Source organism: Microcebus murinus, chromosome 4 (assembly GCF_040939455.1).
Source record: "Microcebus murinus isolate Inina chromosome 4, M.murinus_Inina_mat1.0, whole genome shotgun sequence".
Taxonomy (NCBI): domain Eukaryota; kingdom Metazoa; phylum Chordata; class Mammalia; order Primates; family Cheirogaleidae; genus Microcebus; species Microcebus murinus.
In genome coordinates, this window is record NC_134107.1 from 19,099,961 (window position 1) to 19,126,247 (window position 26,287).

At 34.4% G+C, this 26,287-nt stretch overlaps 3 protein-coding genes across 3 annotated transcripts; all 3 read left to right on the forward strand.

Annotated features, from left to right (window-relative positions):
• Positions 1-1,755: 1,755 nt before the first annotated feature.
• On the forward strand, positions 1,756-2,685 carry LOC142870456 (olfactory receptor 4A5-like). The gene has a single exon (XM_076001261.1). The coding sequence runs from the start codon at positions 1,756-1,758 to the stop codon at positions 2,683-2,685; it is 930 nt and encodes a 309-aa protein (XP_075857376.1).
• An 8,572-nt stretch (positions 2,686-11,257) lies between these two features.
• Positions 11,258-12,241, forward strand: LOC105884107 (olfactory receptor 4A5-like). The gene has a single exon (XM_012787820.1). It carries the CDS (start codon positions 11,258-11,260, stop codon positions 12,239-12,241), a length of 984 nt encoding a protein of 327 aa, XP_012643274.1.
• A 6,349-nt stretch (positions 12,242-18,590) lies between these two features.
• Positions 18,591-19,502, forward strand: LOC105884139 (olfactory receptor 4A5-like). The gene has a single exon (XM_020286473.2). The coding sequence runs from the start codon at positions 18,591-18,593 to the stop codon at positions 19,500-19,502; it is 912 nt and encodes a 303-aa protein (XP_020142062.2).
• Positions 19,503-26,287: the final 6,785 nt, after the last annotated feature.

A 26,287-nucleotide genomic window follows, 5' to 3' on the forward strand; every position in this document is an offset into this window, starting at 1 on the left:
TCTGTGAAAGAAATCTTTCTTAAAAACATTTTTAAAAGAATGCTCACTTAATTATCACGTTGATATCCTTATTACTTGTGATTATTAATTTATTGACTATAATTTCTGTTTCCTGGTTTGATCTTACCTTTCTTTCATTTTCTACTATGCAGCTTTCCCTCTGGTGAAGGGTCCCACTTGTGCCCTGTTACTCTGCATGCTTCTCATCAAAGTCCATGCCAGAACAGGTAAAATTGCTACTCACCTATAATTGGACGGGTAATTCCTAAGATATATAATTTTATCGTATGCCCAGAAAGAAATTAATGATTTATGGGTAAACTTTTCACTTTATCTTGGACAATGTCTATAATTCCTTTCAAGTTGACCAAGATCCAAATGATTTTTCTGATCCAATGTTCACAGTGAAACATTCTAGACCACTAATGATATTTCTCATTTATTGAGCATTTAGTAGGGACCATACACTGTGCTAGGCACTTTACTTTGTTGTAATACAATAACAATCCTAAGAGGTAAGCACTATGGGTATTCTCATTAAAAACAATGACACTGAAGTACAGAGTTTTATTAAGTGGCTCAAAGTCACACAATAAGTGGGGAGGGGCTTCAGAGTCTACATTATTAACTGCTATGCTGTGCTCTCTCTCTCTCCAAGGATGTCTTGGATCTTAAATAGGTACAACATGTTGAGAAATGTACAGTCATTATTTGCTCACTCTAATGATAATATTGCATTTTCCACTGAATCACATTTTGCAAGTATGAGTGATAATCTGGAATATTGTTATTTAATTATAAAAAAAATAGGAAAAATGAAACAAAATTTCAGCAGAGTAGAATAAATTAGGGCTACAGTAATAGTTTCAATGGATAGGGTTCTGAGACTGTTTGGTTCAATCCCATTATTTTCCAATGAGCAAACTGAGACAGGCTTGTGATTACGTTTGGAAAATAACTCAAACACATGTCTATTTACATTCAGCTTGGAAATATCATTGGGTTGCTTCTTTTTGGAATCTGGACACTGAAGTTTATTTGTGAGCATTTCCAGTGCCTAAATAGCATTACAAATAAACCCATGTCTCATTGATCTTTACCTCTCTTTTCAGTGTCTATTTTGCCTTCCCTCGCTACCTAGCTCACCCCAAGAGTTTTGCAAAGACTACCAGCTGTTAATGTCGTGGTAGGTGATAGCCATGAGTTAGTTCAGTTCAGTTCAAAATTAATTGCTGAATATCAGCATAGTGTATTTGAATGTTATAGGAATTGTATATAGGTAAAAAGGAAATGAAGAGAATTACAGCTTCTTAAAAAGCAGGCAATTCGAATCAGACCCAAAAATAATTTTGTAGTTATTTAATACAATTCAAAGTCTAGCCTCTTGATATTCAATGAGACATTCATGAAGACAGAATATCCTTTCAGCCATGAAGTATTTAAGGTATGACAGCAGATTGCCATAGTATTGTGGGAGATATTTCACAAGAGGCTTATCTGACTCTTTTACTTGTAGACCCCAAGGAAAATCATCTCAGGTAAATGGAGCAGTTAAAGGAATGTCTAGTGTGTTCTTTAGAAGAGGAACTAACTGGATACTTACTCAACATTCATTGTGGGTAAAGCACTGTTGAAGGTATGATGATGAAGATGTGCTCCCTGACATCATCTATGTGTTCATATCCTGTCACAATTTCATTATAGGTGCTGGTCTCCTGAGCTCTCAGCTCTGATGCAAGCCTTACAGAAAAGTAAATGGGAGAGAGTAACAATGTGACAGAATTTGTCCTCCTGGGCCTCACTCAGGATCCTGATGGGCAAAAAGCTTTATTTGTGATGTTTTTACTCACATACATTGTGACGTTGGTGGGCAACCTGCTCATCGTGGTGACTATTATCAGCAGCCCTTCCTTGGGCTCCCCAATGTACTTCTTCCTGGCCGCCCTGTCACTCATGGATGCTGCTTATTCTACTACCATTTCACCCAAATTGCTTGTAGACCTTCTTTGTGTTAAAAAGACAATTTCCTTCCCAGAATGCATGGGCCAGCTCTTTATAGATCACTTGTTTGGTGGATCTGAGGTCTTCCTTCTGGTGGCGATGGCCTATGACCGCTACGTGGCCATCTGTAAACCTCTACACTATTTTACCATCATGAATCGACGGGTTTGCATCCTTCTGTTGGTGATGGCCTGGGTTGGAGGTTTTGTGCACTCCTTCGTTCAAATTGTCTTTGTGTACAGACTCCCCTTCTGTGGCCCCAATGTCATTGACCACTTCTTCTGTGACATGTACCCATTATTGGAACTTGCGTGCACTGACACCTACTTTATAGGTCTCACTGTGGTCGCCAATGGTGGAGCCAGCTGTATGATCGTGTTTACCCTTCTACTCATCTCCTACGGAGTCATTCTAAGCTCCCTTAAAAGTCACAGTCAGGAAGGGAGGAGAAAAGCCCTGTCTACCTGCAGCTCCCACATCACCGTGGTTGCCCTCTTTTTTATTCCCTGTATTTTCATGTATGTTAGACCTGTCTCCAACTTTCCCATTGACAAATACATTACTGTGTTTTATACAGTTGTCACTCCCATGTTGAATCCTTTAATATATACGTTGAGAAATTCAGAGATGAAAAATGCTATGGAAAGACTCTGGTGTAAAAACTTATCTATAGATGGAATATGAACGCCTTCCACCCTGAACATGTTTATTACCAGTTCAAAGGCAACAGTTAATCCTAAGCATGGATTATGTAGTCAATTTAATGGATTCTCTAGAAATGCTTGTCGTTATTTATACAAAGTCAATGGAAAAGTGGATTAAATTATACTTTGAGATTAAAATCAATCAAATATAAAATTTCTGGAGGATGAATAAAGGCACAAGTATCATAGTAAAAGTAAAAATGAGACAAAGCTCACAATGTTTAATTTGAAATGGGATTTAGGAGAAAGTGGTTTATTCTTTTCAAAGGAGAAACAAGCTGTTTTTGAAAATGTACTATCACTCTCCTTTAAGAGAGAGCAATTTGGCTAACATACAGAACAAATTTCTAGGACAAAACAGTGGACTTTAAGTTTTAATGTTCATTATACTCTCAGCAAAGCAGCTTTCTGTAGCTGTTCTATACATTTTGTCTCAAGATTAGTCTGTTTCTCAGGTCAGTCTCTGTCCATTTCTAGTTAGGACATTTGGTTGACAGATGATGTTGGGTTTAGTTAAAGAAATTATCAGTAGATGATTTTGTTTGCTGAAATATGGATGGTGATGAAAACATATTCTAGTTCTTGATTACAACATAGATTCTCAGCTTCATTCATGTTTGCGATTTTTCTTACTTGTCATGTGCATTTTTGCCATTCTTTGAATAACAGGTAAAGCTTCTTATTTTATATTCATGAAGCTGAAGAAATGGGTGAAGAAATGAGTAAAGGAAATGTGTTATTGTGTATAAGCAATGTGTTTCCCTAAATGTTATGTTTAATTTAAATAGTTTAATTATACATTTAAAAATGATCTGTTGTGATACAAATAAAATTTTGTTTTTCATTTCTATTAAACAAAGATTTTTTTTCAATCTCCAGCCGTGTTAGAATATCACAAACCAGGAAAAATATAATATTGCTTTCATTGCCATATAGAACATTATGCTTTTAAGAATTTACATTTCTAACAAATAATTTTAGTATGTATATTTAAAGTATACAACATGATATAGGATACACACAAAAAGTAAAAAGGTTACCACAGTGAAGCAAATGAACATACCTCTCATCTCACATAGTTACCCATATTTTTTTTTGTTTTTGTCAATAGAGTATACTCATTTAGCTCATTTGGCATAAATGTACTCATTTAGCATAAATTCCAAATATAGTACAATTTTGTTACCTATACTTCTCATGTTCTACATTAGTCAGATGACACAAAGGAATGGAAGCAGATAAGAGAATGAATGAGTCTAGATACCTGATGTACAAGAATACTTTTTTAAATGAAGCATATTTAAAAACTCTTATTATTTTAACTGGAGCTGCGTGCATACAGGGTCGGCTCACCTTGCCCGTATGCCTCAAGCCAGGGCTCTGCCCAGCTTCCACACACCCAACTTCCTTCACCTTCCCTCTGCTTCCCAGAGCTGGACACAGACTTACCCTCAGACACTCACTTGCGGGCTTTGTGGCAGCATCAGACCAAGGCCTGCTGTTGCCCACGGGGCCACAACCAGGAAACAACTGCATTCTTGAAAAGGGAAGGCAAAGGCTTTCAAGTGGATGTTAAAGACCTTTCTCAAATGGCACCAATAAAACTGTCCTGGAAAGGGGCATAGGTGGGCAAGTGATAATTAAAAAAAAATAAAATAATATATTAAAACTGTTTTATGTACATCTGATAATACATGGAATTGATTTGTGAATTCCATAGCCTCTTACCTAAATATTATCAACGATTTTGGAACTACCTGTATGTACCTCACTGATGCTATTTTCTACCTTTCCCCAGAGGTAATACCAACACTAAATTTATCCTTAAACTATGTCATTTAGATTTTATTATTCCTTACCTTTATTAAATTACATTTATGGTACATAATTTTATGAATTTTGCTTTTATTCTCAATGTTAACTTTCTAATATTTGGTCACATATGTGCATGTTGCCCCAGTTGCATCATTTCCTCTGCTTGCATTACACCATGTGTGAATACATTGCAGGTTATGTCATCATTCAATCAAAGACCATCTGGGTTGTTTCCAGGTTGGTGTATTGCACATAGTACTGCTATGGACATCCTGAAAGCAACACTTGGGGTTAAATAGAATGTTTATATGCTCACTTATAGAGATACTTGCAGTTTTCCTTAATTCTGTGTTACAAGTTACACTCCTATAAGCAGGGCATGACATTTCCATTACCCTACATCTTTACCAAAATCTGATATTCTAAAATGTTTCATATTTTTTTTAATAAATGCCAGTAAGGTTTTGTCTCACTTTTACAATCTTTGATACTTTATATCCTCATCATTAAGCTTAAAATATCTTCTGATTTCTACTGTTGTTTATTTTGCCAATGGGTTTTTTAGAAGTTATTTGCTTACTTTTCAATCATACAGAAATTATCTGGCTAATTTAAGGTTTTCATTTTCTAGCTTATGTTCTTCATTTCAGAGACATATTTTATGATTACTAATCTTTGAAATTTGTTGACAATGGCCTTATGGAACAGCATATGATTGATTTTGAAAAATGTTCCATGTGCACTTGAGAACAATGTGTATTTTACAGCTGTCAGATACATTCTTCTATTATATCAGTAGGTGACATTTGTTAATGGTGTTATTTAAATCTTAAATATCTTTATGAATGTCTTTGAGTGCATAGCCTCACCTTTATTGAAAGTCCAGCTAAAAATCTTCTTGTATTATTGCTGAGCTGTCTGTTTCTTTCTTTAGATTAATCTAATTTTTAATTTTGTTTTGGAATCTCTTTTTGCCTGATTTGGTAAAGAATCTGTTCTTTTGGCCAGGCCTTTTGGAGTTTATTCTACTATTTTATTCTTAACTTTCTTAGCTTCTTATTTACAATTTTTTTTAAGGTTCATACTATTGAGTTCTGTTTTATGTAAACAGGTGAAATTTACTCATTTATTCTTTAAAATAAAATTAATCATTGTAATTATTGAAGAATCAGAAAACAATAGATGTTGACATGGATGCAGTGAAATAGGAACACTTCCACATTGTTGATGGTAATGAAAACTAGTACAGCAACTATGGAAAGCAGCATGGATATTACTCAGAGAACTATTAATAAAAGTTGAGCTACCATTTTATCCAGCAACCTGATTACTATCTACCCAATGGAAAACAAGTCATTTTATAAAAAAGACACCTCCACTCAAATGTTTATTACAGCACAATTCACAATTGCAAAGATATGAAGCCAACATAAGTGGATAAAGAGAATGTGGCATATCTATACCATGGACTACTACTCAGCTATTCAAAGAAGTGGAATAATGTCTTTGGCAGAAACTTGGGTGTAACTGGAGTCCATCACCCTAAGTGAAGTATTTCAGGAAAGAAAAAACAAATACCACATATTCTCTCTTATCAGTGGGAACTAAACAAGAGATAAAAATGATTATAAAGTGGGGAAATGGACACTGTAAACTAAGAAGGTGGGAGGGATAAAAAGCTACCTGTCAGTTACAATGCACATTATTCTGGTGACAGGTACACTGAAATCTCTGACTTCACCATGACTCAATTCATCCAGGTAAAAAAACACTTGTACCCTGTAAATATTTTGAAATAAATTTATTTAATCATATCTTTGGATTTTAATTGACCATTTTCCTATATGTTATACCTTTATAAATATTTCCTATAGTTAATATTCACCTTCATTTACTCCCATATTTCCACTTTTTCATAGTCTTCATTTTTTCCTGAATTTCTTTTTTTCCATTTCAGTGCTTTCTCATTTTTCCTGAAGATCAGTTCTCAGAGGTCTATATTGTATCATCTGGCTGGCTACAAATTCCCTAAGCATTTTTTTACCTTTATTTAGGAAAATGTCTTCATTTTGCCTAAGTATCTAAAAGATTTTAAAATTGATATTTTGTTCTATGTTCACATTTATTTCCAGTTATCACCATGAAGATCTATTTCCTTAATCTTCTGGTTTTCACTACTTCTTTCTAAGAAATAGGTTGTCGGTCTTACTGTTATTTTCTTGAATGCACTATATTCTTAAAATTCTCTTTGTCTTTTGGTTTCATTATGGTTTATCTTTTCCATTTTTTTAAAATATTGTTTTTAAAATTTATTTTTCATGAAACTTGTAACACCCTATGAATTTACAGCTTACTGTCTTTCAACAGTTTTGGAAAATTTTCAGTTGTATCTTTTCAAACATTTTGGGAACATTAGTCTCTTTCTGGAATTGTAATTATATTAAATGTATATTATACTTTAACACTGTGTCCTTTATGACACTTTTATATTACTTTCTGAGTTTACTTTCTTGCTCTCAGCTTTGGTCTGCAAATTTTTTTCTAATCTTTCTTCTAATTTGCTAAATCTCTATTTATCACTGTCTAATATGCTGTTGAAGTCAATCATTGAGTTTTTAATTTCAGTTGTTATGCATTTCATTATAGTTTTCAAACTTATCTGCCTTGTGTTTTAATTTTGTGTATATACAAACTTATTTTAAAATGCTTGTTTTATTATATGAATTATCTATGTCTATTTTTATTGCTCTTGACTTTCAATCAGGCCTTTTCTTCTTCTATATTTTGTTATTTTTAAGTGCTAGATTTTACATATAAGAAGTTGTCAGTGACAAAAGACATGCAACGATATTTTCCTATTTATGTATTTCCTGTGTTTCTACCTGACAACTAGGATTGCAGAAGTAAACATCCCAGATAACATTAATTCAATCAAGAAATTAGATGATTCAAATTGGGCTTGATTTCGCTTTAGGATGACTCTGTAGTCTAATCTCCCACATTCCAAGAGTAAAGACCTAAAGTGAGCTCTGATGGAAGTCTGGCTGTTGAAAAAGGATTTTTCTCCTTGATAGACCTTTAATTTCACCTGTCCCTCAGAGTAAAGGATCTGTAAAAAGGTCCTCTGAGCTTTTCAGGCTTTCATTTTTGGCTTTTAGAATTATCCTATACTTTTAGGGAAAAGAGACCCCGTAAGCAGAGTCTAGCTCTCTGGCTTTCCTTCAAAATAGTGGTTCCACAGATCCTTTGTGATTTGCTAGTTTTCTAAGTGCCTTCATGTTCACGCATATTACGTTTTCTTAGCTCCACTGGGCGTCCTTATTCTGGAGATTTGGAGTAAAATAAAACATTTTTGCTACATGTATTTGAGTTTCTAAGTTGGTTATAGAGATTGATTATACTGACTTACTGTGGACTATGGCACATTTTGAGAAAACATCTAAATCAGTTAATATTTTCAGTATATTTTTTTTGTTGGAGTAAATAAATTCAGATTCTAGCCTGTTGTGGACATCATCCATTTTAGCACACACCTTTGCCTATAAGCAGCAAACATTAGGAGTTCTTGGATTTCAGCTGGAAGGGACATAGAGAATGATGCCTTATGCATATACCAGCTCTTTCTCTTGGAGTCATAATTTAATCCACAGTAACTTTAATCACATAAGATACTTTTACAGAAATTAAAATAGATTTGAGCATCTTTTAGCACTTACCAATGAGAGAGACATAGTGCTTAGATCTCCTTTTTAAATATCATATATAATAAATAGGATATTTGGGTTTCCTGGATTAAATCCATTTATTACATAAGTTAAAAACCATCAACTTCTAGTGATAAACCTATTTAGCAGGTTCAGATAGGGTATTTATGTGACTCTTTATCTAAGGCCCCTATGACACAGAAGATCTAATATTAATTAAATATATGATGAGATGACCATATGCAATGGAGCCAATGACATCCACAATTAAGGAAATAACAGTTGAAGTTCTTAGGGGCTGTACCTGTGATGGAAAACAACAGTTTCTTTCTTGTAGAAACACCTACTGAATTGAAATTAGACTAAAATGAAGGATTGAGTTAATGGACTAAAGATCACTATGGCTACATCTGACACAGATGTAGACCTTCATCAATAACTTCTACTTCACGTAAAACTTCAAAACTAAGATTATCTATATTTCCAAGATTTAGAATATAAATGAAGGTCTAGGAGCTCTGTCTTTCAGCTTCAAGGTTTCTTGGATAGAGACTTTCTAACAGAGTAAAACCCTGCTAGCTGGAGACATGGTTGGGAAGGAAACTTGGGCAGCTTCCCACTTCATAACTGTTTAAATATTACTTGATTTACCTATATATTTCATAATGGGAAACTCAAAATTTGTTACTCTATTTACTTTACATTTTTTCTTTTCGCATTGTAGGCTTTTCTCATCCTTGGCATTCAGCTACATTTTCTTGGCAAGACACAAGTCTTTTTCCTCTAGGGATTGTTCTAGGGAAGAAAACTGTTCAGAGAGATTACTTCATCTGAAGTTTTCCCAAATATTCTAATTAACTCATGTGTGATGACCTTACAGTCTCTTTCATTAAAAAGAGTGATGATTTGAAAAGTCACAAACTCTGCACATATAAATGGAAGAATTATTTCCCTGATAAATAACCCTAAGAGATTTTGGAAAACTCAATTTTTATCAAAAATTAGAATATGTGTTCAGCTGGTATCTATTCCTAATGCTGTGATGTTTTCTTTTTATGTCCTTCATTATCTGTATGAATTTGTGGAAGGTTTAGATTTGCTGGGATGAGATTGGGAGGATAGAGAGAGATACTCTTAATTAGTAAAGCAGTGGTCATAGGGGTATTCTATTTGAATGACTAAAAAACTAAAGAATTATTCTTCTACCTGTGAGAAAGTTCTGTTATTGCCTTGTCTAAGCATTTAGATCACAGCATTTCCCTTGTTAGGTTCAGAAGTTAGTAGCTAGGCAGATGAATGCTATAATAAATGCTCCATCAAACAAACGTGCATTTTTTATACTTTTGTCATAATTGGGAAGAGAAAAATTCATCAACTAAGTTTAGCGTTGATAATTTCGTTGTTTATTTGTGCCATCAATAATAGGGTTGGCCATGTTAATTTCCACTAATTAGGTCTATTTTTACATAGTCATGCAAATGTAGCATCTCTGTTTTTCTACTAATGAATATTTTCATCAGATGAGAATATTCAACTACCTTGTTAGAGTAAATATTGGAATTTTGTGTAAGTGACTTTTCATTATATTTTAGACATGTTCTTTGGATACTTCTGCATCTCTCTGAAACAATGAGATAATAGGAAGCCAATGTAGATATGGAAACTGTAGCCACTGGGATCTATTTCTAGATTCGCTCATCATCCACATATTACAATGTACTCCATAACCACACATGGATGGATGAGGTATCTACTGTTACGGTTAGTGAAAGAAGCATTGATTTTTCCAGACCAAGAACAAGACCCAAGACGTAAGTTCTTGAAACAACTGACACGGGTAACTCATTGAAAATTCTTGGGATATGTTGAAATATATATAATATCTCAAATATCATATGTTCTCATTGGTGAAATCAGAATTGGAAAAATTAAGCTAGCAAAGCACAGATATTAATCAGAATATACAAAATATATTTATTTTAATATACAGCCTGATAGGTGCTTACTTTCCATTTTGCCAAATAAAAAGAGAAACACATTGCATGTTACATGTATAACAGATGAACTAATGGATTATAATCTCAGTTTTGTGGATATAATATTTTATAAAATATATTAACAGAACTGTAGAATTATTTTAGATATATTTGAATTAGAGAATTTCAAAGTGTATATCATGCAAAATATGTTAGAGTTTACAGGAACAAATGCCCGTTATGTTCTGGAAGGAAGATAGGGGATTTATAAAGGGTTTCTTTCAAAGAAACCCTTTAAAAAGGGTTTCTTCATATATATATGAAGAAACTCTTGCTCAAGGATGTACCTTGTCTACTGTCATTTAGAAAGATATATGAGAGTGAAATTTTAAAATACTAGGCAGAGTATTATTGCTAGCATGGGAATTTATCTATGAAATATCATGTTCTTAAGAAACTATGTTAAATTATGTTCCCCTAAGGAAGTGTTAACTTATTGTTTTAAGTTGAAAGCCTTGTAATACTATCTTTTGGTTTTTAGAGTATTAAATCTTTGATAATTTTACCTTTAGTGGATAGTTTATGTACTCTACTTTTACAAGTAAATATTAATATTTAAATTGTCCAAAGAAAGATTTCTCCTGGTAAATCTGCCACTGATGATTAAAGAGAGAAAAGGCACTAAACCTTGCAGAAAGTGAGGTGTGGATCAAAATAGAGATTTGCATACAGACTACATTTTACAGTCATATTTTTGACGGTTATAGCTTTATCAGTTTATGGCTTCAAAATTGGCAGAACTCCTATATTATGTGACCAAGATGTGTAGAATGTTCATCACAACTGGCTTCTTGAGAGAGCTCACACTCTTCATATGCATAACATCTCCTGCTGGATACGTATTAAATGTTCAATGTGCACAAGCCACTGCTGAGAGTCTCATGATGAAGATGTGCTCCTTGACATCGTGCATGTGTTCATAGTCCTGTTCACAATTTCCTTACAGGTGCTGTTCTCCTGAGCTCTCAGCTCTGATGCAAGCCTTACAGAACAGTAAATGGGAGAGAGTAACAATGTGACAGAATTTGTCCTCCTGGGCCTCACTCAGGATCCTGATGGTCAAAAAGCATTATTTGTGATGTTTTTACTCACGTACGTTGTGACGATGGTGGGCAACCTGCTCATCGTGGTGACTGTTATCAGCAGCCCTTCCTTGAATTCCCCAATGTACTTCTTCCTGGCCTCTCTGTCATTCATGGATGCTGCTTATGCCACTGTAATGTCACCAAAATTGCTTGTAGACCTAATCTCTGATAAAAAGACAATTTCCTTCCCAGCATGTATGGGCCAGCTCTTTATCGATCATGTGTTTGGTGGATCTGAGGTCTTCCTTCTGGTGGCGATGGCCTATGATCGCTACGTGGCCATCTGTAAGCCTCTGCACTATTTGACCATCATGAATCGACAGGTTTGCATCCTTCTGTTGGTGGTGGCCTGGGTTGGAGGTTTGATGCACTCTGTGCTCCAAATTATCTTTGTATACAGTCTCCCATTCTGTGGCCCCAATATTATTGACCACTTTGGCTGTGACATGTACCCATTATTGGAACTTGCATGCACTGACACCTACTTTATAGGTCTCACTGTGGTTGCCAATGGTGGAGCCATGTGCATGGTCGTCTTTGTCCTTCTACTCATCTCCTATGGAGTCATTCTAAGCTCCCTTAAAAATTACAGTCAGGAAGGGAGGGGTAAGGCCCTTTCTACTTGCAGTTCCCACATCACCGTGGTTGTCCTCTTTTTTGTTCCTTGTATTTTCATATATGTTAGACCTGTCTCCAACTTTCCCATTGACAAATACATGACTGTGTTTTATACTGTTGTCACTCCCTTGTTGAATCCTTTAATATATACCTTGCGAAATTCTGAGATGAAAAATGCTATGGGAAATTTCTGGTGTAAAAAGTTAACTATAGATGGAATACAAATGCCTTCCAACCTGAACATGTTTATTACCTGTACTAAGGCAACAGACAGTTAATTGTAACCATGGATTGTGTAGTCAATTCAATGGATTCTCTACACATGCTTCTCTTTATTAACAGAAAGTCAACAGAAATGTGATTTAAAGTATATTTTGAGAATACAATCAATCAAACAGAAAATCTCTGCTGGATGACCAAAACGAACAGATATCGTAGTACAAATAAAAATAAAACTAACCTCACTAAGTGTATATTGAATGAGACTTAGAAGAAAGTGTTTTATTATTTTCAAAGGAGAAACAAGCTGTTTTTGAAAATTTACTGTCACTCTCCTTTAAGAGAAAACAATTTGGCTACAATATAGAACAAATTTCTAGGGCCATAACAGTGGACTTTAGTTTTTAATGTTCATTATAATAGCAGCAAAGCAGCTCTGTATAGCTGTTCTATATATTTTGTCTCAGGATTACTTCTGTTCCTCAGGTCAGTGTCTGTCCATTTCTAGTTCAGGACATTTGGTTTGCAGATGATGTTGGATTTAGTTAAAGAAATTATCAGTAGTTGATTTTGTTTGCTGGAATGTGGATGGTGATGGAAACATATTCTAGTTCTTGGTTATAAGATAGTTACTTCGCTTCATGGTTTTTTTTTTGTGTGTGTGTGTGTGATTTTTCTCACTACTTATCATGTACATTTCTGCCATTCTTTGAATAATAGGTAAAGTTTCTTATTTTATCTTCATGATGCTGAAGAAATGGTTAAATATATGTGTTATTTTGCATAAGGATTATGTTTTTCCTAAATGTTAAGTTTAATTTAAATAGTTTACTTATATACTTAAAAGTGATCTCTTGTGGTATAAATAAATTTGTTTTTTTTTAATTCTCTCTCTCTCTCTCTCTCTCTCTCTCTCTCTCTCTCTCTCTCTTTTTTATACAGAGTCTCACTCTGTTGCCTGGGCTATAGTGCCATGGCGTCAGTCTAGCTCACAGCTAACTCCTGGCCACAAGCGATCCTTCTGCCTCACCCTCCTGGGTAGCTGGGACTACAGGCACACACCGCCATTTCTATTTTTAGTTGTTTGGCAAATTTATTTTGATTTTCAGTAGAGATGGGGTCTAACTCTTTTTCAGGCTTGTCTCGAACTCCTGAGTTCAAGCAGTCCACCTGCCTCGGCCTCCCAAAGTGCTAGGATTACAGGCCTGAGCCACCATGCCCAGCCTGGTTTTTTAATTGTTTAAACAAAGTTTTTATCAATCTCCAGCCTTCTTAGAATATCACAAACCAGGAAAAATATATAATTGCTTTCATTGCAATATAGAACATTATGCTTTATAAGAATTTACATTTTTCTATGTAACCCAAAGATCAAAAAAAAAAAAAAAAAAACTTTTATCGGGTTGTAGGCAGATGGGAGGGGAAGGATATATACTTACAAAATAGGTGCGATGCGCACCACCTGGGGGTAGGACACCTTGATGTTTTGGTAAAGCGGGGGATGGGGGGAGGAATGGCAGGGGCAATATATGTAACCCTAACAGTATTTGTATCCCCATAATATGATAAAATAAAAGGAAAAAAAATAATTTACATTTTTAACAAATAAATTGTAGTTATATATATTTAAGGTATACGACATGATGTTATAGGATACACATAAAAAGTAAAAAGGTCACTACAGTGAAGCAAATGAACATACCTATCAAATCACCATCTCGCATAGTTACCCATTTTTTGTTTTTGTGAAAAGAGCAGCTAAAATATACTCATTTAGCATAAATTCCAAATATAGTACAATTTTGTTACCTATGGTAACCAAGGACAAGACCCAAGAAGTGAGTTCTTGAAATAATTGACACGGGTTACTCATTGAAAATTTCTGTGATGTGTTGAAATATAGCTAATGTCTCAAATATCATATGTTTTCATTAGAGAAATCTGAATTGGAAAAATTAAGCTAGCAAAACAGAAATTAATCACAATATAAAAAGTATATTTCTTTTAATATACAGCCTGATATGTGCTTACATACCATTCTGTCGAATAAAAAGAGAAATACATTGCATGTTATGTGTATAACAGATAAACTAGTGGATAATCTCAGTTTGGGGGCTATGATATTTTACATGATGTCTTAACAAAGCTACAGAATTATTTTAGATATATTTGAATTATAGAATTTAAAATTACATATCATACCAAACATGTTAGAGTGTAAAGGAACAAATGCCTATTATGTTCTAGAAACAAGATAGGGGCTTTTATGTATGAATCTAAAAATTATCCCAGCAAATATGTTAGTGTGTGTATATATATATACACACTAGGTATATATATACAAAAGGTATATATATGCAAAAAGGTGTATATATATATATATATATATATATATGTACCTTTTTCTCAGGGAAGCACCTTGTCTACTGCCATTTAGAAAGATGTAGAAGACTGTAATTTTAAAATACTATGGAGAGTATTTTTGCTAACATGGGATTTTATCTTTTAAAATGACATGTCTTTATGAAACTATGTTAAATTATGTTTCCTCTATGAAAGTGTTAACTTATTCATTTATGTCAAAAGCCTAGTAATACTATCTTTTGATTTTCAAAGTATTAAATATTTGATAAATTAAACTTCCTCTAAAGTTTATGTACCCTCCTTTTACAAGAAAATATTAAAAGTTAATTTGTCCAATAGAAGATTTATCATGGTGAAATATGTCATTGATGATTAAAGAGAGAAAATACACTGAACCTTACAGAAAGTGAGGTGCGGATAAAAATAAAGAATTGGATACAGATGACATTATGCACTTATAGTTTTTGACAGTTATGGCTTTATCAGTCTATAGCTTAAAAATCTACAGAACTCCTGACTTACATGAGTGTGACTTGTACAATGTTCATCATAACTGTTTTCTAGGGAGAGCTAAACTCTACATACACATGACATCCTCACTGCCAAATCCATGTAAAAAGACTCCCATCTTGTCTACATGGGAGCTTTATTAACTCTGTAATTTTCCTCAGCAGTGAATAACCAGAAATTTGGAGTTTATATCAATACTTGTCCCATTCTTCTCTCTTCTTTAACTTTGTCCTTAACCCTCAGATCTAGAAACTTTAGGAAATCAGTGATTTCTACTTTTATAAATTTTAAAAGTTTTCTTTGTTAGGATCGGGTCTGTCTTTATTTGTTATGGCTGCCCCGGGAAGCCTCCTGTGTATCCCCAGGGACCCTCAGCACCTTGGGCTGCACGTACTTCCTCCCTGAAAGAAATGATTCTTTAATAGATTTTTAAAAGAATGCTACTTTCATTTAATTATCACATTAATATGCTTATTACTTGTGAACATTCATTTATTAAGTATAATTTCCGTTTCCCGATTTGATCCTTCTTTTCTTTCATTATCTGCTATGCAGCTCTCCCTCTGGTGAAGGAACCGTGTTTTTCCCTGTTACTCTGCATGCTTCTCATCAAAGTCCATCCGAGGACAGGTAAAATTACTACTCACCTATAATTTGACAGGCAATTCTGAAGATACATAATCTTATTGTATGCCCAGAAAGAAATCTTTTAAAATTATGGGTAAAGTTTCCATTTTATCTGGGACAATTTCTATAATTCCTTTCAAGTTGATCAAGATCCAAGTGATTTTTTTTGGATACAATGTTCACAGTGAAGCGTTGAAGACCGCTGAAAATAGGTCTCATTTATTGAGCCTTTACTAGGGACCAGGCACTGTGCTAGGCACTTTACTTTGTTGTAATACAAAAACAACCCTAAGAGATAAGCACGATGGGTATCCTCATATAAAAACAATGACACTGAAGCACAGAGAGATTTATTAACTGGCTCAAAATAACATAGTAAGTGGGGAAGGGCATCAGAGTCCTGATTATTCACCACTGTGCTGTGCTGTCTCTCCAAGGATGTCTTGGATCTTAAATAGGTACACCCTGTTGAGAAATGTATAGTTATTATTTGGTCACTGTAACAATCAAATCCCATTTGCCACTGGTTCACTTTTGCAAGGAAAAGGGATAATCTGGGATATTGTTATTTAATTACAAAAAGTAGGAAAAATGAAATACAGCTTCAGCAGAATAGAATAATGTAGGGCTACAGTCATAGTATAGACAGATCCAATAGTAAGGGTTCTGAGACTGCTTTGTTCAATCCCATTATTTTCTAATGAGCAAACTGAGACAGACATGTGATTGCATTTAGAAAATGTCTCAAATTAATGTCTTCTTATATTGAGCTTTGAATCATCATTGAGTTGCTTCTTTATGCAATCTGGACACTGAAGTTCTATTGTTGAGCACTCCCAGTGCCTAAATAGCATTACAAATAAACTCCTGTTCCATTGATCTTTACCTGTCTTTTCAATGTCTCTTTTCTCCTCCCTCAATACCTACACATCCCCAGAGTTTTGAAAAAACTACCAGCTGTTAATGTGGTTGATCATGATATCCGTGAGTTAGTTCAATTCAGTTCAAATTTTTTTTTGCTGAATATTAGGATAGTGTATGTCTGTGTGATAGGAATTGTACTATAGGTACAGAGGAAATGAAGAGAATTACAGTCTTAAAAAGTAGACAATACCTATCTCTCCACATCCTCACCAGCGTTTGTTGTTTGGGAATTTTTTGATAGAGGCCAATCTCACTGGAGTTAGGTGGTATCTCATTGTGGTTTTCATTTGCATTTCTCTAATGATTAGAGATGTTGAGCATTTTTTTTATATGTTTGCTGGCCATTATTCTGTCTTCTTTGGAAAAGTTTCTGTTCATTTCCGTTGCCCATTTCTTGATGGGATTGTTTGATTTTTTTCTTGTTAATTCTTTTGATTTCTAGATAGATTCTTATTATCAGACCATTATCGGAAGTGTAGAGAGCAAATATTTTCTCCCATTCTATAGGTTGTCTATTTGCTCTAATGATAGTTTCCTTGGCTGTGCAGAAGCTTTTTAATTTGATCAGATCCCATTTGTTTATTTTTGTTCCTGTGGTCATTGCTTTGGGAGTTTTCTGCAAGAATACTTTGACTAGGCCTATGTCGGAAAGGGTCTTCTCAATATCTTCTTCTAGGATTCTTAAGGTTTCATGCCTTAGGTTGAAGTGTGTTACCCATCTTGAGTAGATTTTTGTGAGAGGGGAGAGTTAGGGATCCAGATTCATTCTTCTGCAAGTAGCTATCCAGTTTTCCCAGCACCATTTACTGAAAAGATTTTCTTTTAACAAAATGTATATTTTTGTCTGCTTTATCAAAGATTAGGTTACCATATGTATATGATTTCATCTTTGATGCTGGCAAGGATGTGCATAGACAGGAACACTCTTACACTGCTGGTGAGACTGCAAATTAGTGTGACCTTTGTGGAAAATAATTTGGAGATACCTCAAAGAGCTAAAAATAGAAATACCATTCGACCCAGCAATAGCATTATTAGGCATCTACCCAAAAAAGCATAAGACATTCTATAATAAAGACATCTGCACCTGAATGTTTATGGCAGCACAATTCACTATAGCAAGGACGTTGAAACAACCCAGGTGTCCGTCAATTCATGAGTGGATTTTTAAAGTTTGGTATATGTTTACAATGGAATATAACTCAATTCTAAGAAACAAGAGTGAGCTAGCACTGCTTATATTATCATGGATTGAGCTTAAGTCCATTATCCAAAGTGAGGTGACACAAGATTGGAAGAATGGGCTCTACATGTACTCGCCGTGATTTTGGTACTGACTGATTAACACTGTGGTGCTCAAAGGGTCATAGTGTTCACCAGGGATTCGGGAGTTGGGGGAGTAGACCCACATCTGAGGGATGTGGTGAGCATTGTGGAGGAGAAGGGAATACCTCTAACCCTTGCCTGGGAAAGTCAAAGATATAAAATTCAACCAACATGTTTGTACTCTCATATTTTCTTGAAATAAAATTTTTTAAAAAAGCAGTAAAAACAAAAAATAATGTCCTAAATAATTTTTTAGTTATTTAATACAGTTCCAAGTCCAGTCTCTTGATATCTAATGAGAGATTCATGAAGACAGAATATCCTTAAGGCATGAGGTATTGAAGCTATGCCAGTGGATTACTGTAGTATTGTGTGAGATATTTAATAAGAGGCTTATAAGACACTTTTACCCGTAGGCTCCAAGGAAATCATCTGAGGGGAAATGAAGCAGCTAAAGGAATGTCTAGTGTGATCTTTAGAAGAGAAAATAATTGAATATTTACTCAACCTTCACTGCACGTAAACCACAGTTGAAAGTATGTTGATGGAGATGTGCTACCTGACATCATCTATGTGTTCATAGTCCTGTTCACCATTTCATTACAGGTGCTGGTCTCCTGAGCTCTCAGCTCTGATGCAAGCCTTACAGAAAAGTAAATGGGAGAGAGTAACAATGTGACAGAATTTGTCCTCCTGGGCCTCACTCAGGATCCCGATGGGCAAAAAGCATTATTTGTAATGTTTTTACTCACTTATGTTGTGACGATGGTGGGCAACCTGCTCATCGTAGTGACTGTTATCAGCAGCCCCTCCTTAGGGTCGCCAATGTACTTCTTCCTGGCCTCCCTGTCACTCATGGATGCTGCTTATGCCTCTGTAATGTCACCCACATTACTTGTAGACCTACTGCGTGATAAAAAGACAATTTCCTTCCAAGCATGCATGGAGCAGCTCTTTATAGATCACTTATTTGGTGGTTCTGAGGTCTTCCTTCTGGTGGCAATGGCCTTTGATCGTTATGTGGCCATCTGTAAGCCTCTGCACTATTTGACCATCATGAATAGACGGGTTTGCATCCTTCTGTTGGTGATGGCCTGGGTTGGAGGTTTTGTGCACTCCTTCGTTCAAATTGTCTTTGTGTACAGACTTCCCTTCTGTGGCCCCAATGTCATTGACCACTTCACCTGCGACATGTACCCATTATTGGAACTTGCGTGCACTGACACCTACTTTATAGGTCTCACTGTGGTCGCCAATGGTGGAGCCAGCTGTATGATAGTCTTTACCCTTCTACTCATCTCCTACGGAGTCATTCTAAGCTCCCTTAAAAGTCACAGTCAGGAAGGGAGGAGAAAAGCCCTGTCTACCTGCAGCTCCCACATCACCGTGGTTGCCCTCTTTTTTATTCCCTGTATTTTCATGTATGTTAGACCTGTCTCCAACTTTCCCATTGACAAATACATTACTGTGTTTTATACAGTTGTCACTCCCATGTTGAATCCTTTAATATATACGTTGAGAAATTCAGAGATGAAAAATGCTATGGCAAAACTCTGGTGTAAAAAGTAAACTATAGATGGAATATGAATGCCTTCCAACCTGAACATGTTTATTACCAGTTCAAAGGCAACAGTTAATCCTAAGCATGGATTGTGTAGTCAATTCAATGGATTCTCTAGAAATGCTTGTCATTATTTATACAAAGTCAACAGAAAAGTAGATTAAATTATATTTTGAGATTAAAATCAATCAAATATAAAATTTCTGGAGGATGAATAAAGGCACAGGTATCGTGGTAAAAGTAAAAATGAGACAAAGCTCACAATGTTTAATTTGAAATGGGATTTAGGAGAAAGTGGTTTATTCTTTTCAAGGGAGAAACAAGCTCTTTTTGAAAAGGTACTATCACTCTCCTTTAAGAGAAAGCAATTTGGCTAACATATAGAACAAATTTCTAGGACCAAAACAGTGGACTTTAAGTTTTAATGATCATTATTCTAACCGCAAAGCAGCTTTTTGTAGCTGTTATATACATTTTGTTTTAAGATTACTTCTGTTCCTCAGGTCATTTTCTGTTCTTATTTCAGGATATTTGTTTGAGAGATGATGTTGGGTTTAGTTAAAGAAATTATCAGTAGATGATTTTGGTTGCTGGAATGTGGCTGGTGATGAAAAAATATTCTAGTTCTTGATTATAAGATAGATCCTCTGTTTCGTTTATTTTTGTGATTTTTCTCACGAGTTATCATGTGTATTTTTGCCATTCTTTGAATAACAAGTAAAGTTTCTTATTTTATCTTCATGATGCTGTAGATATGGGTAAAGAAATGTATTATTTTGAATAAGGAATATGTTTCCCGAAATGTTATTGTTAATTTAAATAGTTTACTTGTACACTTAAAAATGACCGTTTGTGGTACAAATAAAATTTTGTTTTTCAATTTTATTAAGTAAGGTTTTTATCAATCTCCAGCCATTTTAGAATATCACAAACCAGGAAAAACATAAAATTGCCTTCCTTGCAATATAGAACATTATGCTTTGTGAGAATGACAAATAAATATTAGTATGTGAATTTAGGGCATACGACCTGATGTTATGGGATACACATAAAATGTAAAAAGTTTACCACAGTGAAGCAAATGAACATACCTATCATCTCACCATCTCGTATATTACCCATTTTTTTTTGTTTTTGTGAAAATAGCAGCTAAAATATATTCATGCAGCATAAATTCCAAATATAGTACAATTTTTTTAACCTATGGTCCTCATGTTCTACATTAGTCGGGGGATACAAAGGAGCAGAAGCAGATATGAGGATGAATGGATGTAGATATCTAACGTACAAGTGTTCTTTTTTAAATGACCCATATTTTAAAAATCTTATTATTGTAACTGGAGCTGGGTCCACGTGGGGTCGGCTCCCTTTGCCCACCCAACTCTCGCCAGGGCTCTTCCCAGCTTCCACACACACACACACCCAACTTCCCTTATCTTCCCTCTGCTTTCCAGAGCTGGACACAGACTTGCACTGAGACCTTCACACGTGGGGCTTTGTGGCAGCATCAGACCAAGGCCTGCTGTTGCCCATGGAGCCATGACCAGGAAAAACTGCATTGTTGAGAAGGGAAAGGAAAGGCATGGGAATTGATGTTAAAGACCTTTCTCAAATGGCACCAATACAACTGCCCTGGAAAGGGGCATACACCGGCAACTAATAATTTTTACAAAAATAGCATAGTAAAATTATTTTTATGGACATCTGATAATGCATAGAATTTATTTATAAATTTAGTATCCTCTTACCTAAAATATTATCAATGTTATTGGAACTACCTCTGTACCACTCTGATGCTATTTCTCTGCCTTTCTTCATAGGTAATAGCAATGCTAAATTTATCCTTAAATTATATCATTTAGATTTAATTATTCCTTACCTTTATTAAAATTACATTTATGGTACATAATTTTCTAAATTTTACTTTTATCCACAATGTTAACTTTCTAATATTTGGTCACATAGGTGCATGTTGCCTGAGTTGCATCATTTTCGATGCTTCTATTACAGCATGTGTGAATATACACCATATATTCACCATATATATACCATATACTACAGGTTACGTAATCATGCAATCAAAGAGCGTTTGGATTGTTTTTAGTTTTGTGTATTGCACACAGTACTGCTGTGGACATCCTGAAAGCAATTCTTTTGTGTTAAGTAGAATGTTTATATGCTCACTTTTACAGATGATTGCAGTTTTCCCTATTGCTGTGTTACAAGTTACACTCCTATCAGCAGGGCATGACACACTCATTACTCTACACCTTTACCAAAATCTGATATTCTAAGATTTTGATATTTTTTTCAAATAAATGCCAGTAAGGTTTGGCTCACTTTTACAAGCTTTGGTACGTTATATCGTCATCATTAAGCTCAAAATATCTTCTAAGTTCTATTGTTATTTATTTTTTCAATGGGTTCTTTAGAAGTTATTTGCTTAGTTTTCAAACATACAGAAATTATCTGTCTAATTTTAGGTTTTCATTTCCAAGCTTACCTTCTTCATGTTCAGAGACATACTTTATGATCATTAATCTTTAAAATTGATTGAGAATTGCCTTATGGAACAGCATATGATTGATTGTGAACAACGTTCCATGTGCACTTGAGATGAATGTGCATTTTACAGCTGTTAAATACATTCTTCTCCGATATCAGTAGGTGACATTTGTTAATGGTGTTGCTTAAATCTTAAATATCTTTATGAATGTTCTTGGGTTCATAGTTTCGCCTTACTGAGAGTTGAGCTAAAAATCTTCTTGTATTATTGCTGATTTGTCTGTTTCTTTCTTTAGGATAATCCAGTTTTTAATCCTGTCTTGGAGTCTATTTTTGCCTCATTTGATACAGAAACTTCTTTTGGTCAGCGTTTATGTAGTTTATTCTACTTTTTTTTTTTTTTTTTAACTTTCTTAGCCTCTTAATGTGGATTTTTGTAAGGTTGTTACTATTGAGCTCTGTTTTAAGTAAACAGGTGAAATTTACTTATTTATTCTTTAAAATAAAATTAATCATTGTAATTTTTAAAAATCAGAAAATAATAGATGTTGGCATGGATGCAGTGAAATGGGAACACTTATATGCTTTTGATGGTAATGAAAACTAGTACAGCTACTATGGAGAGGAGTATGTAGATTCCTCAGAGAGCCATTAATAGAAGTAGACTTACCATTCAATCCAGCAATCCAATTACTGGGTATATACCCAATGAAAAAGAAGTCATTTTATTAAAAAAAGACAACTGCACTTGAATGTTTATTACAGCACAATTCACAATTGAAAAGATATGGAACCAATATAATTGGAGAAAGAGATTGTGCCGTATCTGTAGAATGGAATACTACCCAGCTATTAAAAGTAATATAATAATGTCTCTTGCAGAAACTTGTATGGAACTGGAGACCATTATCCTAAGTGAAGTGTCTCAGGAATAAAAAAACAGATACTGCATATTCTCACTTATAAGTGGGAACTAAACAGGAGATATACAGGGTCATAAAATGGATAATGGACATTGAAAAGTAAGAAGGGGGAGGGATAAAAAGCTACCTGTCAGGTAGAATGCACATTATTCTGGTGACAGGTACACTGAAAGCGCTGATTTTAGTATAATTGAATTCATCCATGTAACAAAAACACTAGTACTCTGTAAATTTTTTGAAATAAAAATAATCATATATTTGGATTCGTATTCCCCATCTTCCTATTTGTTTTACATTTATAAATATTGGCTATAGCTAATATTCTTTTTACTTACTCCCATATTTCCTCTTTCTCATAGTCTTCATTCTTTCCTGCATTTCCTTTTTTCCATTTCAGAGCTTTCTCCTTTTTCCAGAAGATCAGTATTCAGAAGTCTATATAGCATCATTTGCCTGGGTATAAAACCTCTAAGTACGTTTTTCATTTGCTCAGGAAAATATCTGCATTTTCCCTAAGTTTCTATAAGATTTTAAAATTTATATTTAGTTCTATGTGCAGATACATTTTCAATCAGCACCATGAAGATCTATTCCCTTCATCTTCTGGTTTTCAGCACTTCTTTTTAAGAAATAGGTTGTCAGTCTTACTGTTACTGTCTTGAATGCACTATGCCCTTAATAATCTCTCTTCATCTTTTGGTCTCATTATGTTTACCTTTTCTATTTATCCTTTTTATTGCTGTTTCAATTTCAGTACTTGATATTGGTCTGTTCAGGAATTCTATTTCTTCCTGGTTGAGCCTAGGGAGGCTGTATGCCTTTTTAAAATTTATTCTTCAAGAAACTTGTAACACACTAAGAAATTACAGTTTAATGTCTTTCAACACTTTTAGAAAATTCTTCAGCTGTATCTTTTTATATATTTTGGATACCCTATTCTCCTCTTCTCTTTCTGGAATTGTAATTACAGTAAATGTGCATTACTTTACACTGTGTCCTTTATAACTCTTCTATACTATTTTTTGCATTTACTTTATTGCTCTCAACATTGCTCTGCATATTTTTTCTAATCTTTCTTCTAATTTACTAATTCTCTATTTATCAATTTCTAATATGCTGTAAAAGCCAATCATTGAGTCTTTAATTTCACTTATTAGATATTTTATTCTAGTTTTCAAATTTATTACTTGTCTAGAGTTTTAATCTTTTGTACATATTAAGCTTATTTTAAAATGCTTGTTTTTTATTATTTGTACCATCTATTTCCATTTTGATTGCTGTTGCCTTTCAATCAAGCCTTGTCTTCTCCTATATTTTGTTATTTTTAAGTGCTAGATTTTATATAAAAAAAAGATATCAGACGACACAAGACTTTCTATGATAATTTCCTATCCAAGAGAGAATTTCTTGTGTTTCTATCTGACAACTAGGACTGCAGAAGTAAAGATCCCAGATAACATTAATTCAATTAACAAATTAGATGATTCAAAATGGGCTTGATTTCCTTTCAGGACCACTCTATAGTCTAATCTCCCACACTCAGAGTAAAGATCACAAGTGGGCTCAGATGAAAGCCTGGCTGTTGAAAAAGGATTGTTCTCCTTGATAGACCTTGAATTTCACTTGTCCCTCAGAGTAAAGTATCTGTAGAAAGGTTCTCCGAGCTTTTCAGGCTTTCATTTTTGGCTTTTAGAATTATTCAATACTTATAGGGAAAAGAGAACCCACAAGCAGAGTCTAGCTCTCTGGCTTTCCTTCAAAATAGTGGTCCCACAGAACTTTTGTGCCTTGCTAATTTTCTAAGTGCCTTCAAGTTCACACATATTACATTTTCCTAGCTCCACTGGGCATTCTTTTGGAGATTTGGGGTAAACTAAAACATTTTTGTTAGATGTATATTTGAGTTTCTAGGTTGGCTATAGAGATGCATTATACAGAATTACTGTGGACTATGGCATGTTTTGAGACAACATCTACATCAGTAGTATTTTCAGTGTATTTGTTTTGTTGGAGTAAACAAATTCAGATTCTAGCCTGCTGTGGACATCATCTATACTAGCAAACACCTTTGCCTCATAAGCAGAAAACATTAGGAGTTCTTGGAATTCAGCTGGAAGGGACATAGAGAATCATGCCTTATATATATACTAGCTCTTCTACTTGGGGTCATATTTTAATCCACAGTAACTTTAATCACATAAGATACTTTTACAGAATTAAGATATATTTGTGCATCTTTTATCACTTACCAATGAGAGAGACATAGTGATTAGAACTCCTATTTAAATCTCACTTATAATAAATAAGATATTTGGGTTTCCCGAATTCAATCCATTTATTACATAAGTTAAAAGCTATCAACTTTTTTTGATAAACATACTTAGTGGGTTCAGATAGGGTATTTATGAGACTCTTTATCTAAGGCCCTATGCCACAGAAGATCCAATATATAATTAAATACATGATGAGATGACAATATGCAGTGCAGCCAATGACATCCACAATTAAGGAAATAACAGTTGAAGTCCTCGGTGCTGTACTTGTGATGGAAAAGAACAGTTTCTTTCTTGTAGAAACAGCTACTGAATTGAAATTAGACTAAAATGAAGGATTGAGTTAATGGACTAAAGATCACTATGGCTACATCTGACACAGATGTAACCTTCATCAATAACTTCTACTTCAACATAAAACTGCAAAACTAAGATTGTCTATCTTTCCAAGATTTAGAATATCAACGAAGTTCTAGTGGCTCTGTCTTTGAGCTTCAAGGCTTCTTGGATAGAGACTTTCTAACAGAGTAAAACCCTGCTTTGCTGGCCACATGGTTGGGGAAGGAAACTTGGGCTGCCTCTACTTTCATTCCTGTTTAAATATTACTTGCCTTACCTATATATTTCATAATGGGAAACTCAAAATTTGTTACTCTATTTACTTTACATTTTTTCTTTTCACATTGTAGGCTTTTCTCATCCTTGGCATTCAGCTACATTTTCTTGGCAAGACACAAGTCTTTTTCCTCTAGGGATTGTTCTAGGGAAGAAAACTGTTCAGAGAGATTACTTCATCTGAAGTTTTCCCAAATATTCTAATTAACTCATGTGTGATGACCTTACAGTCTCTTTCATTTAAAAGAGTGATGATTTGAAAAGTCACAAACTCTGTCTGCACATGTAAATGGAAGAATTATTTCCCTGATAAATAACCCTAAGAGATTTTGGAAAACTCAATTTTTATCAAAAGTTGGAATATGTGTCCAGATGGTATGTATTCCTATTGCTGTGATGTTTTCTTTTTTTGTCCTTCATTACTTGTATGAATTTGTGGAAGGTTTAGATTTTCTGGGATGAGATTGGAAAGATAGA

What these genes read in the sequence shown, in the direction of transcription:
- LOC142870456 (XM_076001261.1), top strand. Translation starts at nt 1,756, where the DNA reads ATGGGAGAGAGTAACAATGTGACAGAATTTGTCCTCCTGGGCCTCACT.
- LOC105884107 (XM_012787820.1), top strand. Translation starts at nt 11,258, where the DNA reads ATGGGAGAGAGTAACAATGTGACAGAATTTGTCCTCCTGGGCCTCACT.
- LOC105884139 (XM_020286473.2), top strand. Translation starts at nt 18,591, where the DNA reads ATGGGAGAGAGTAACAATGTGACAGAATTTGTCCTCCTGGGCCTCACT.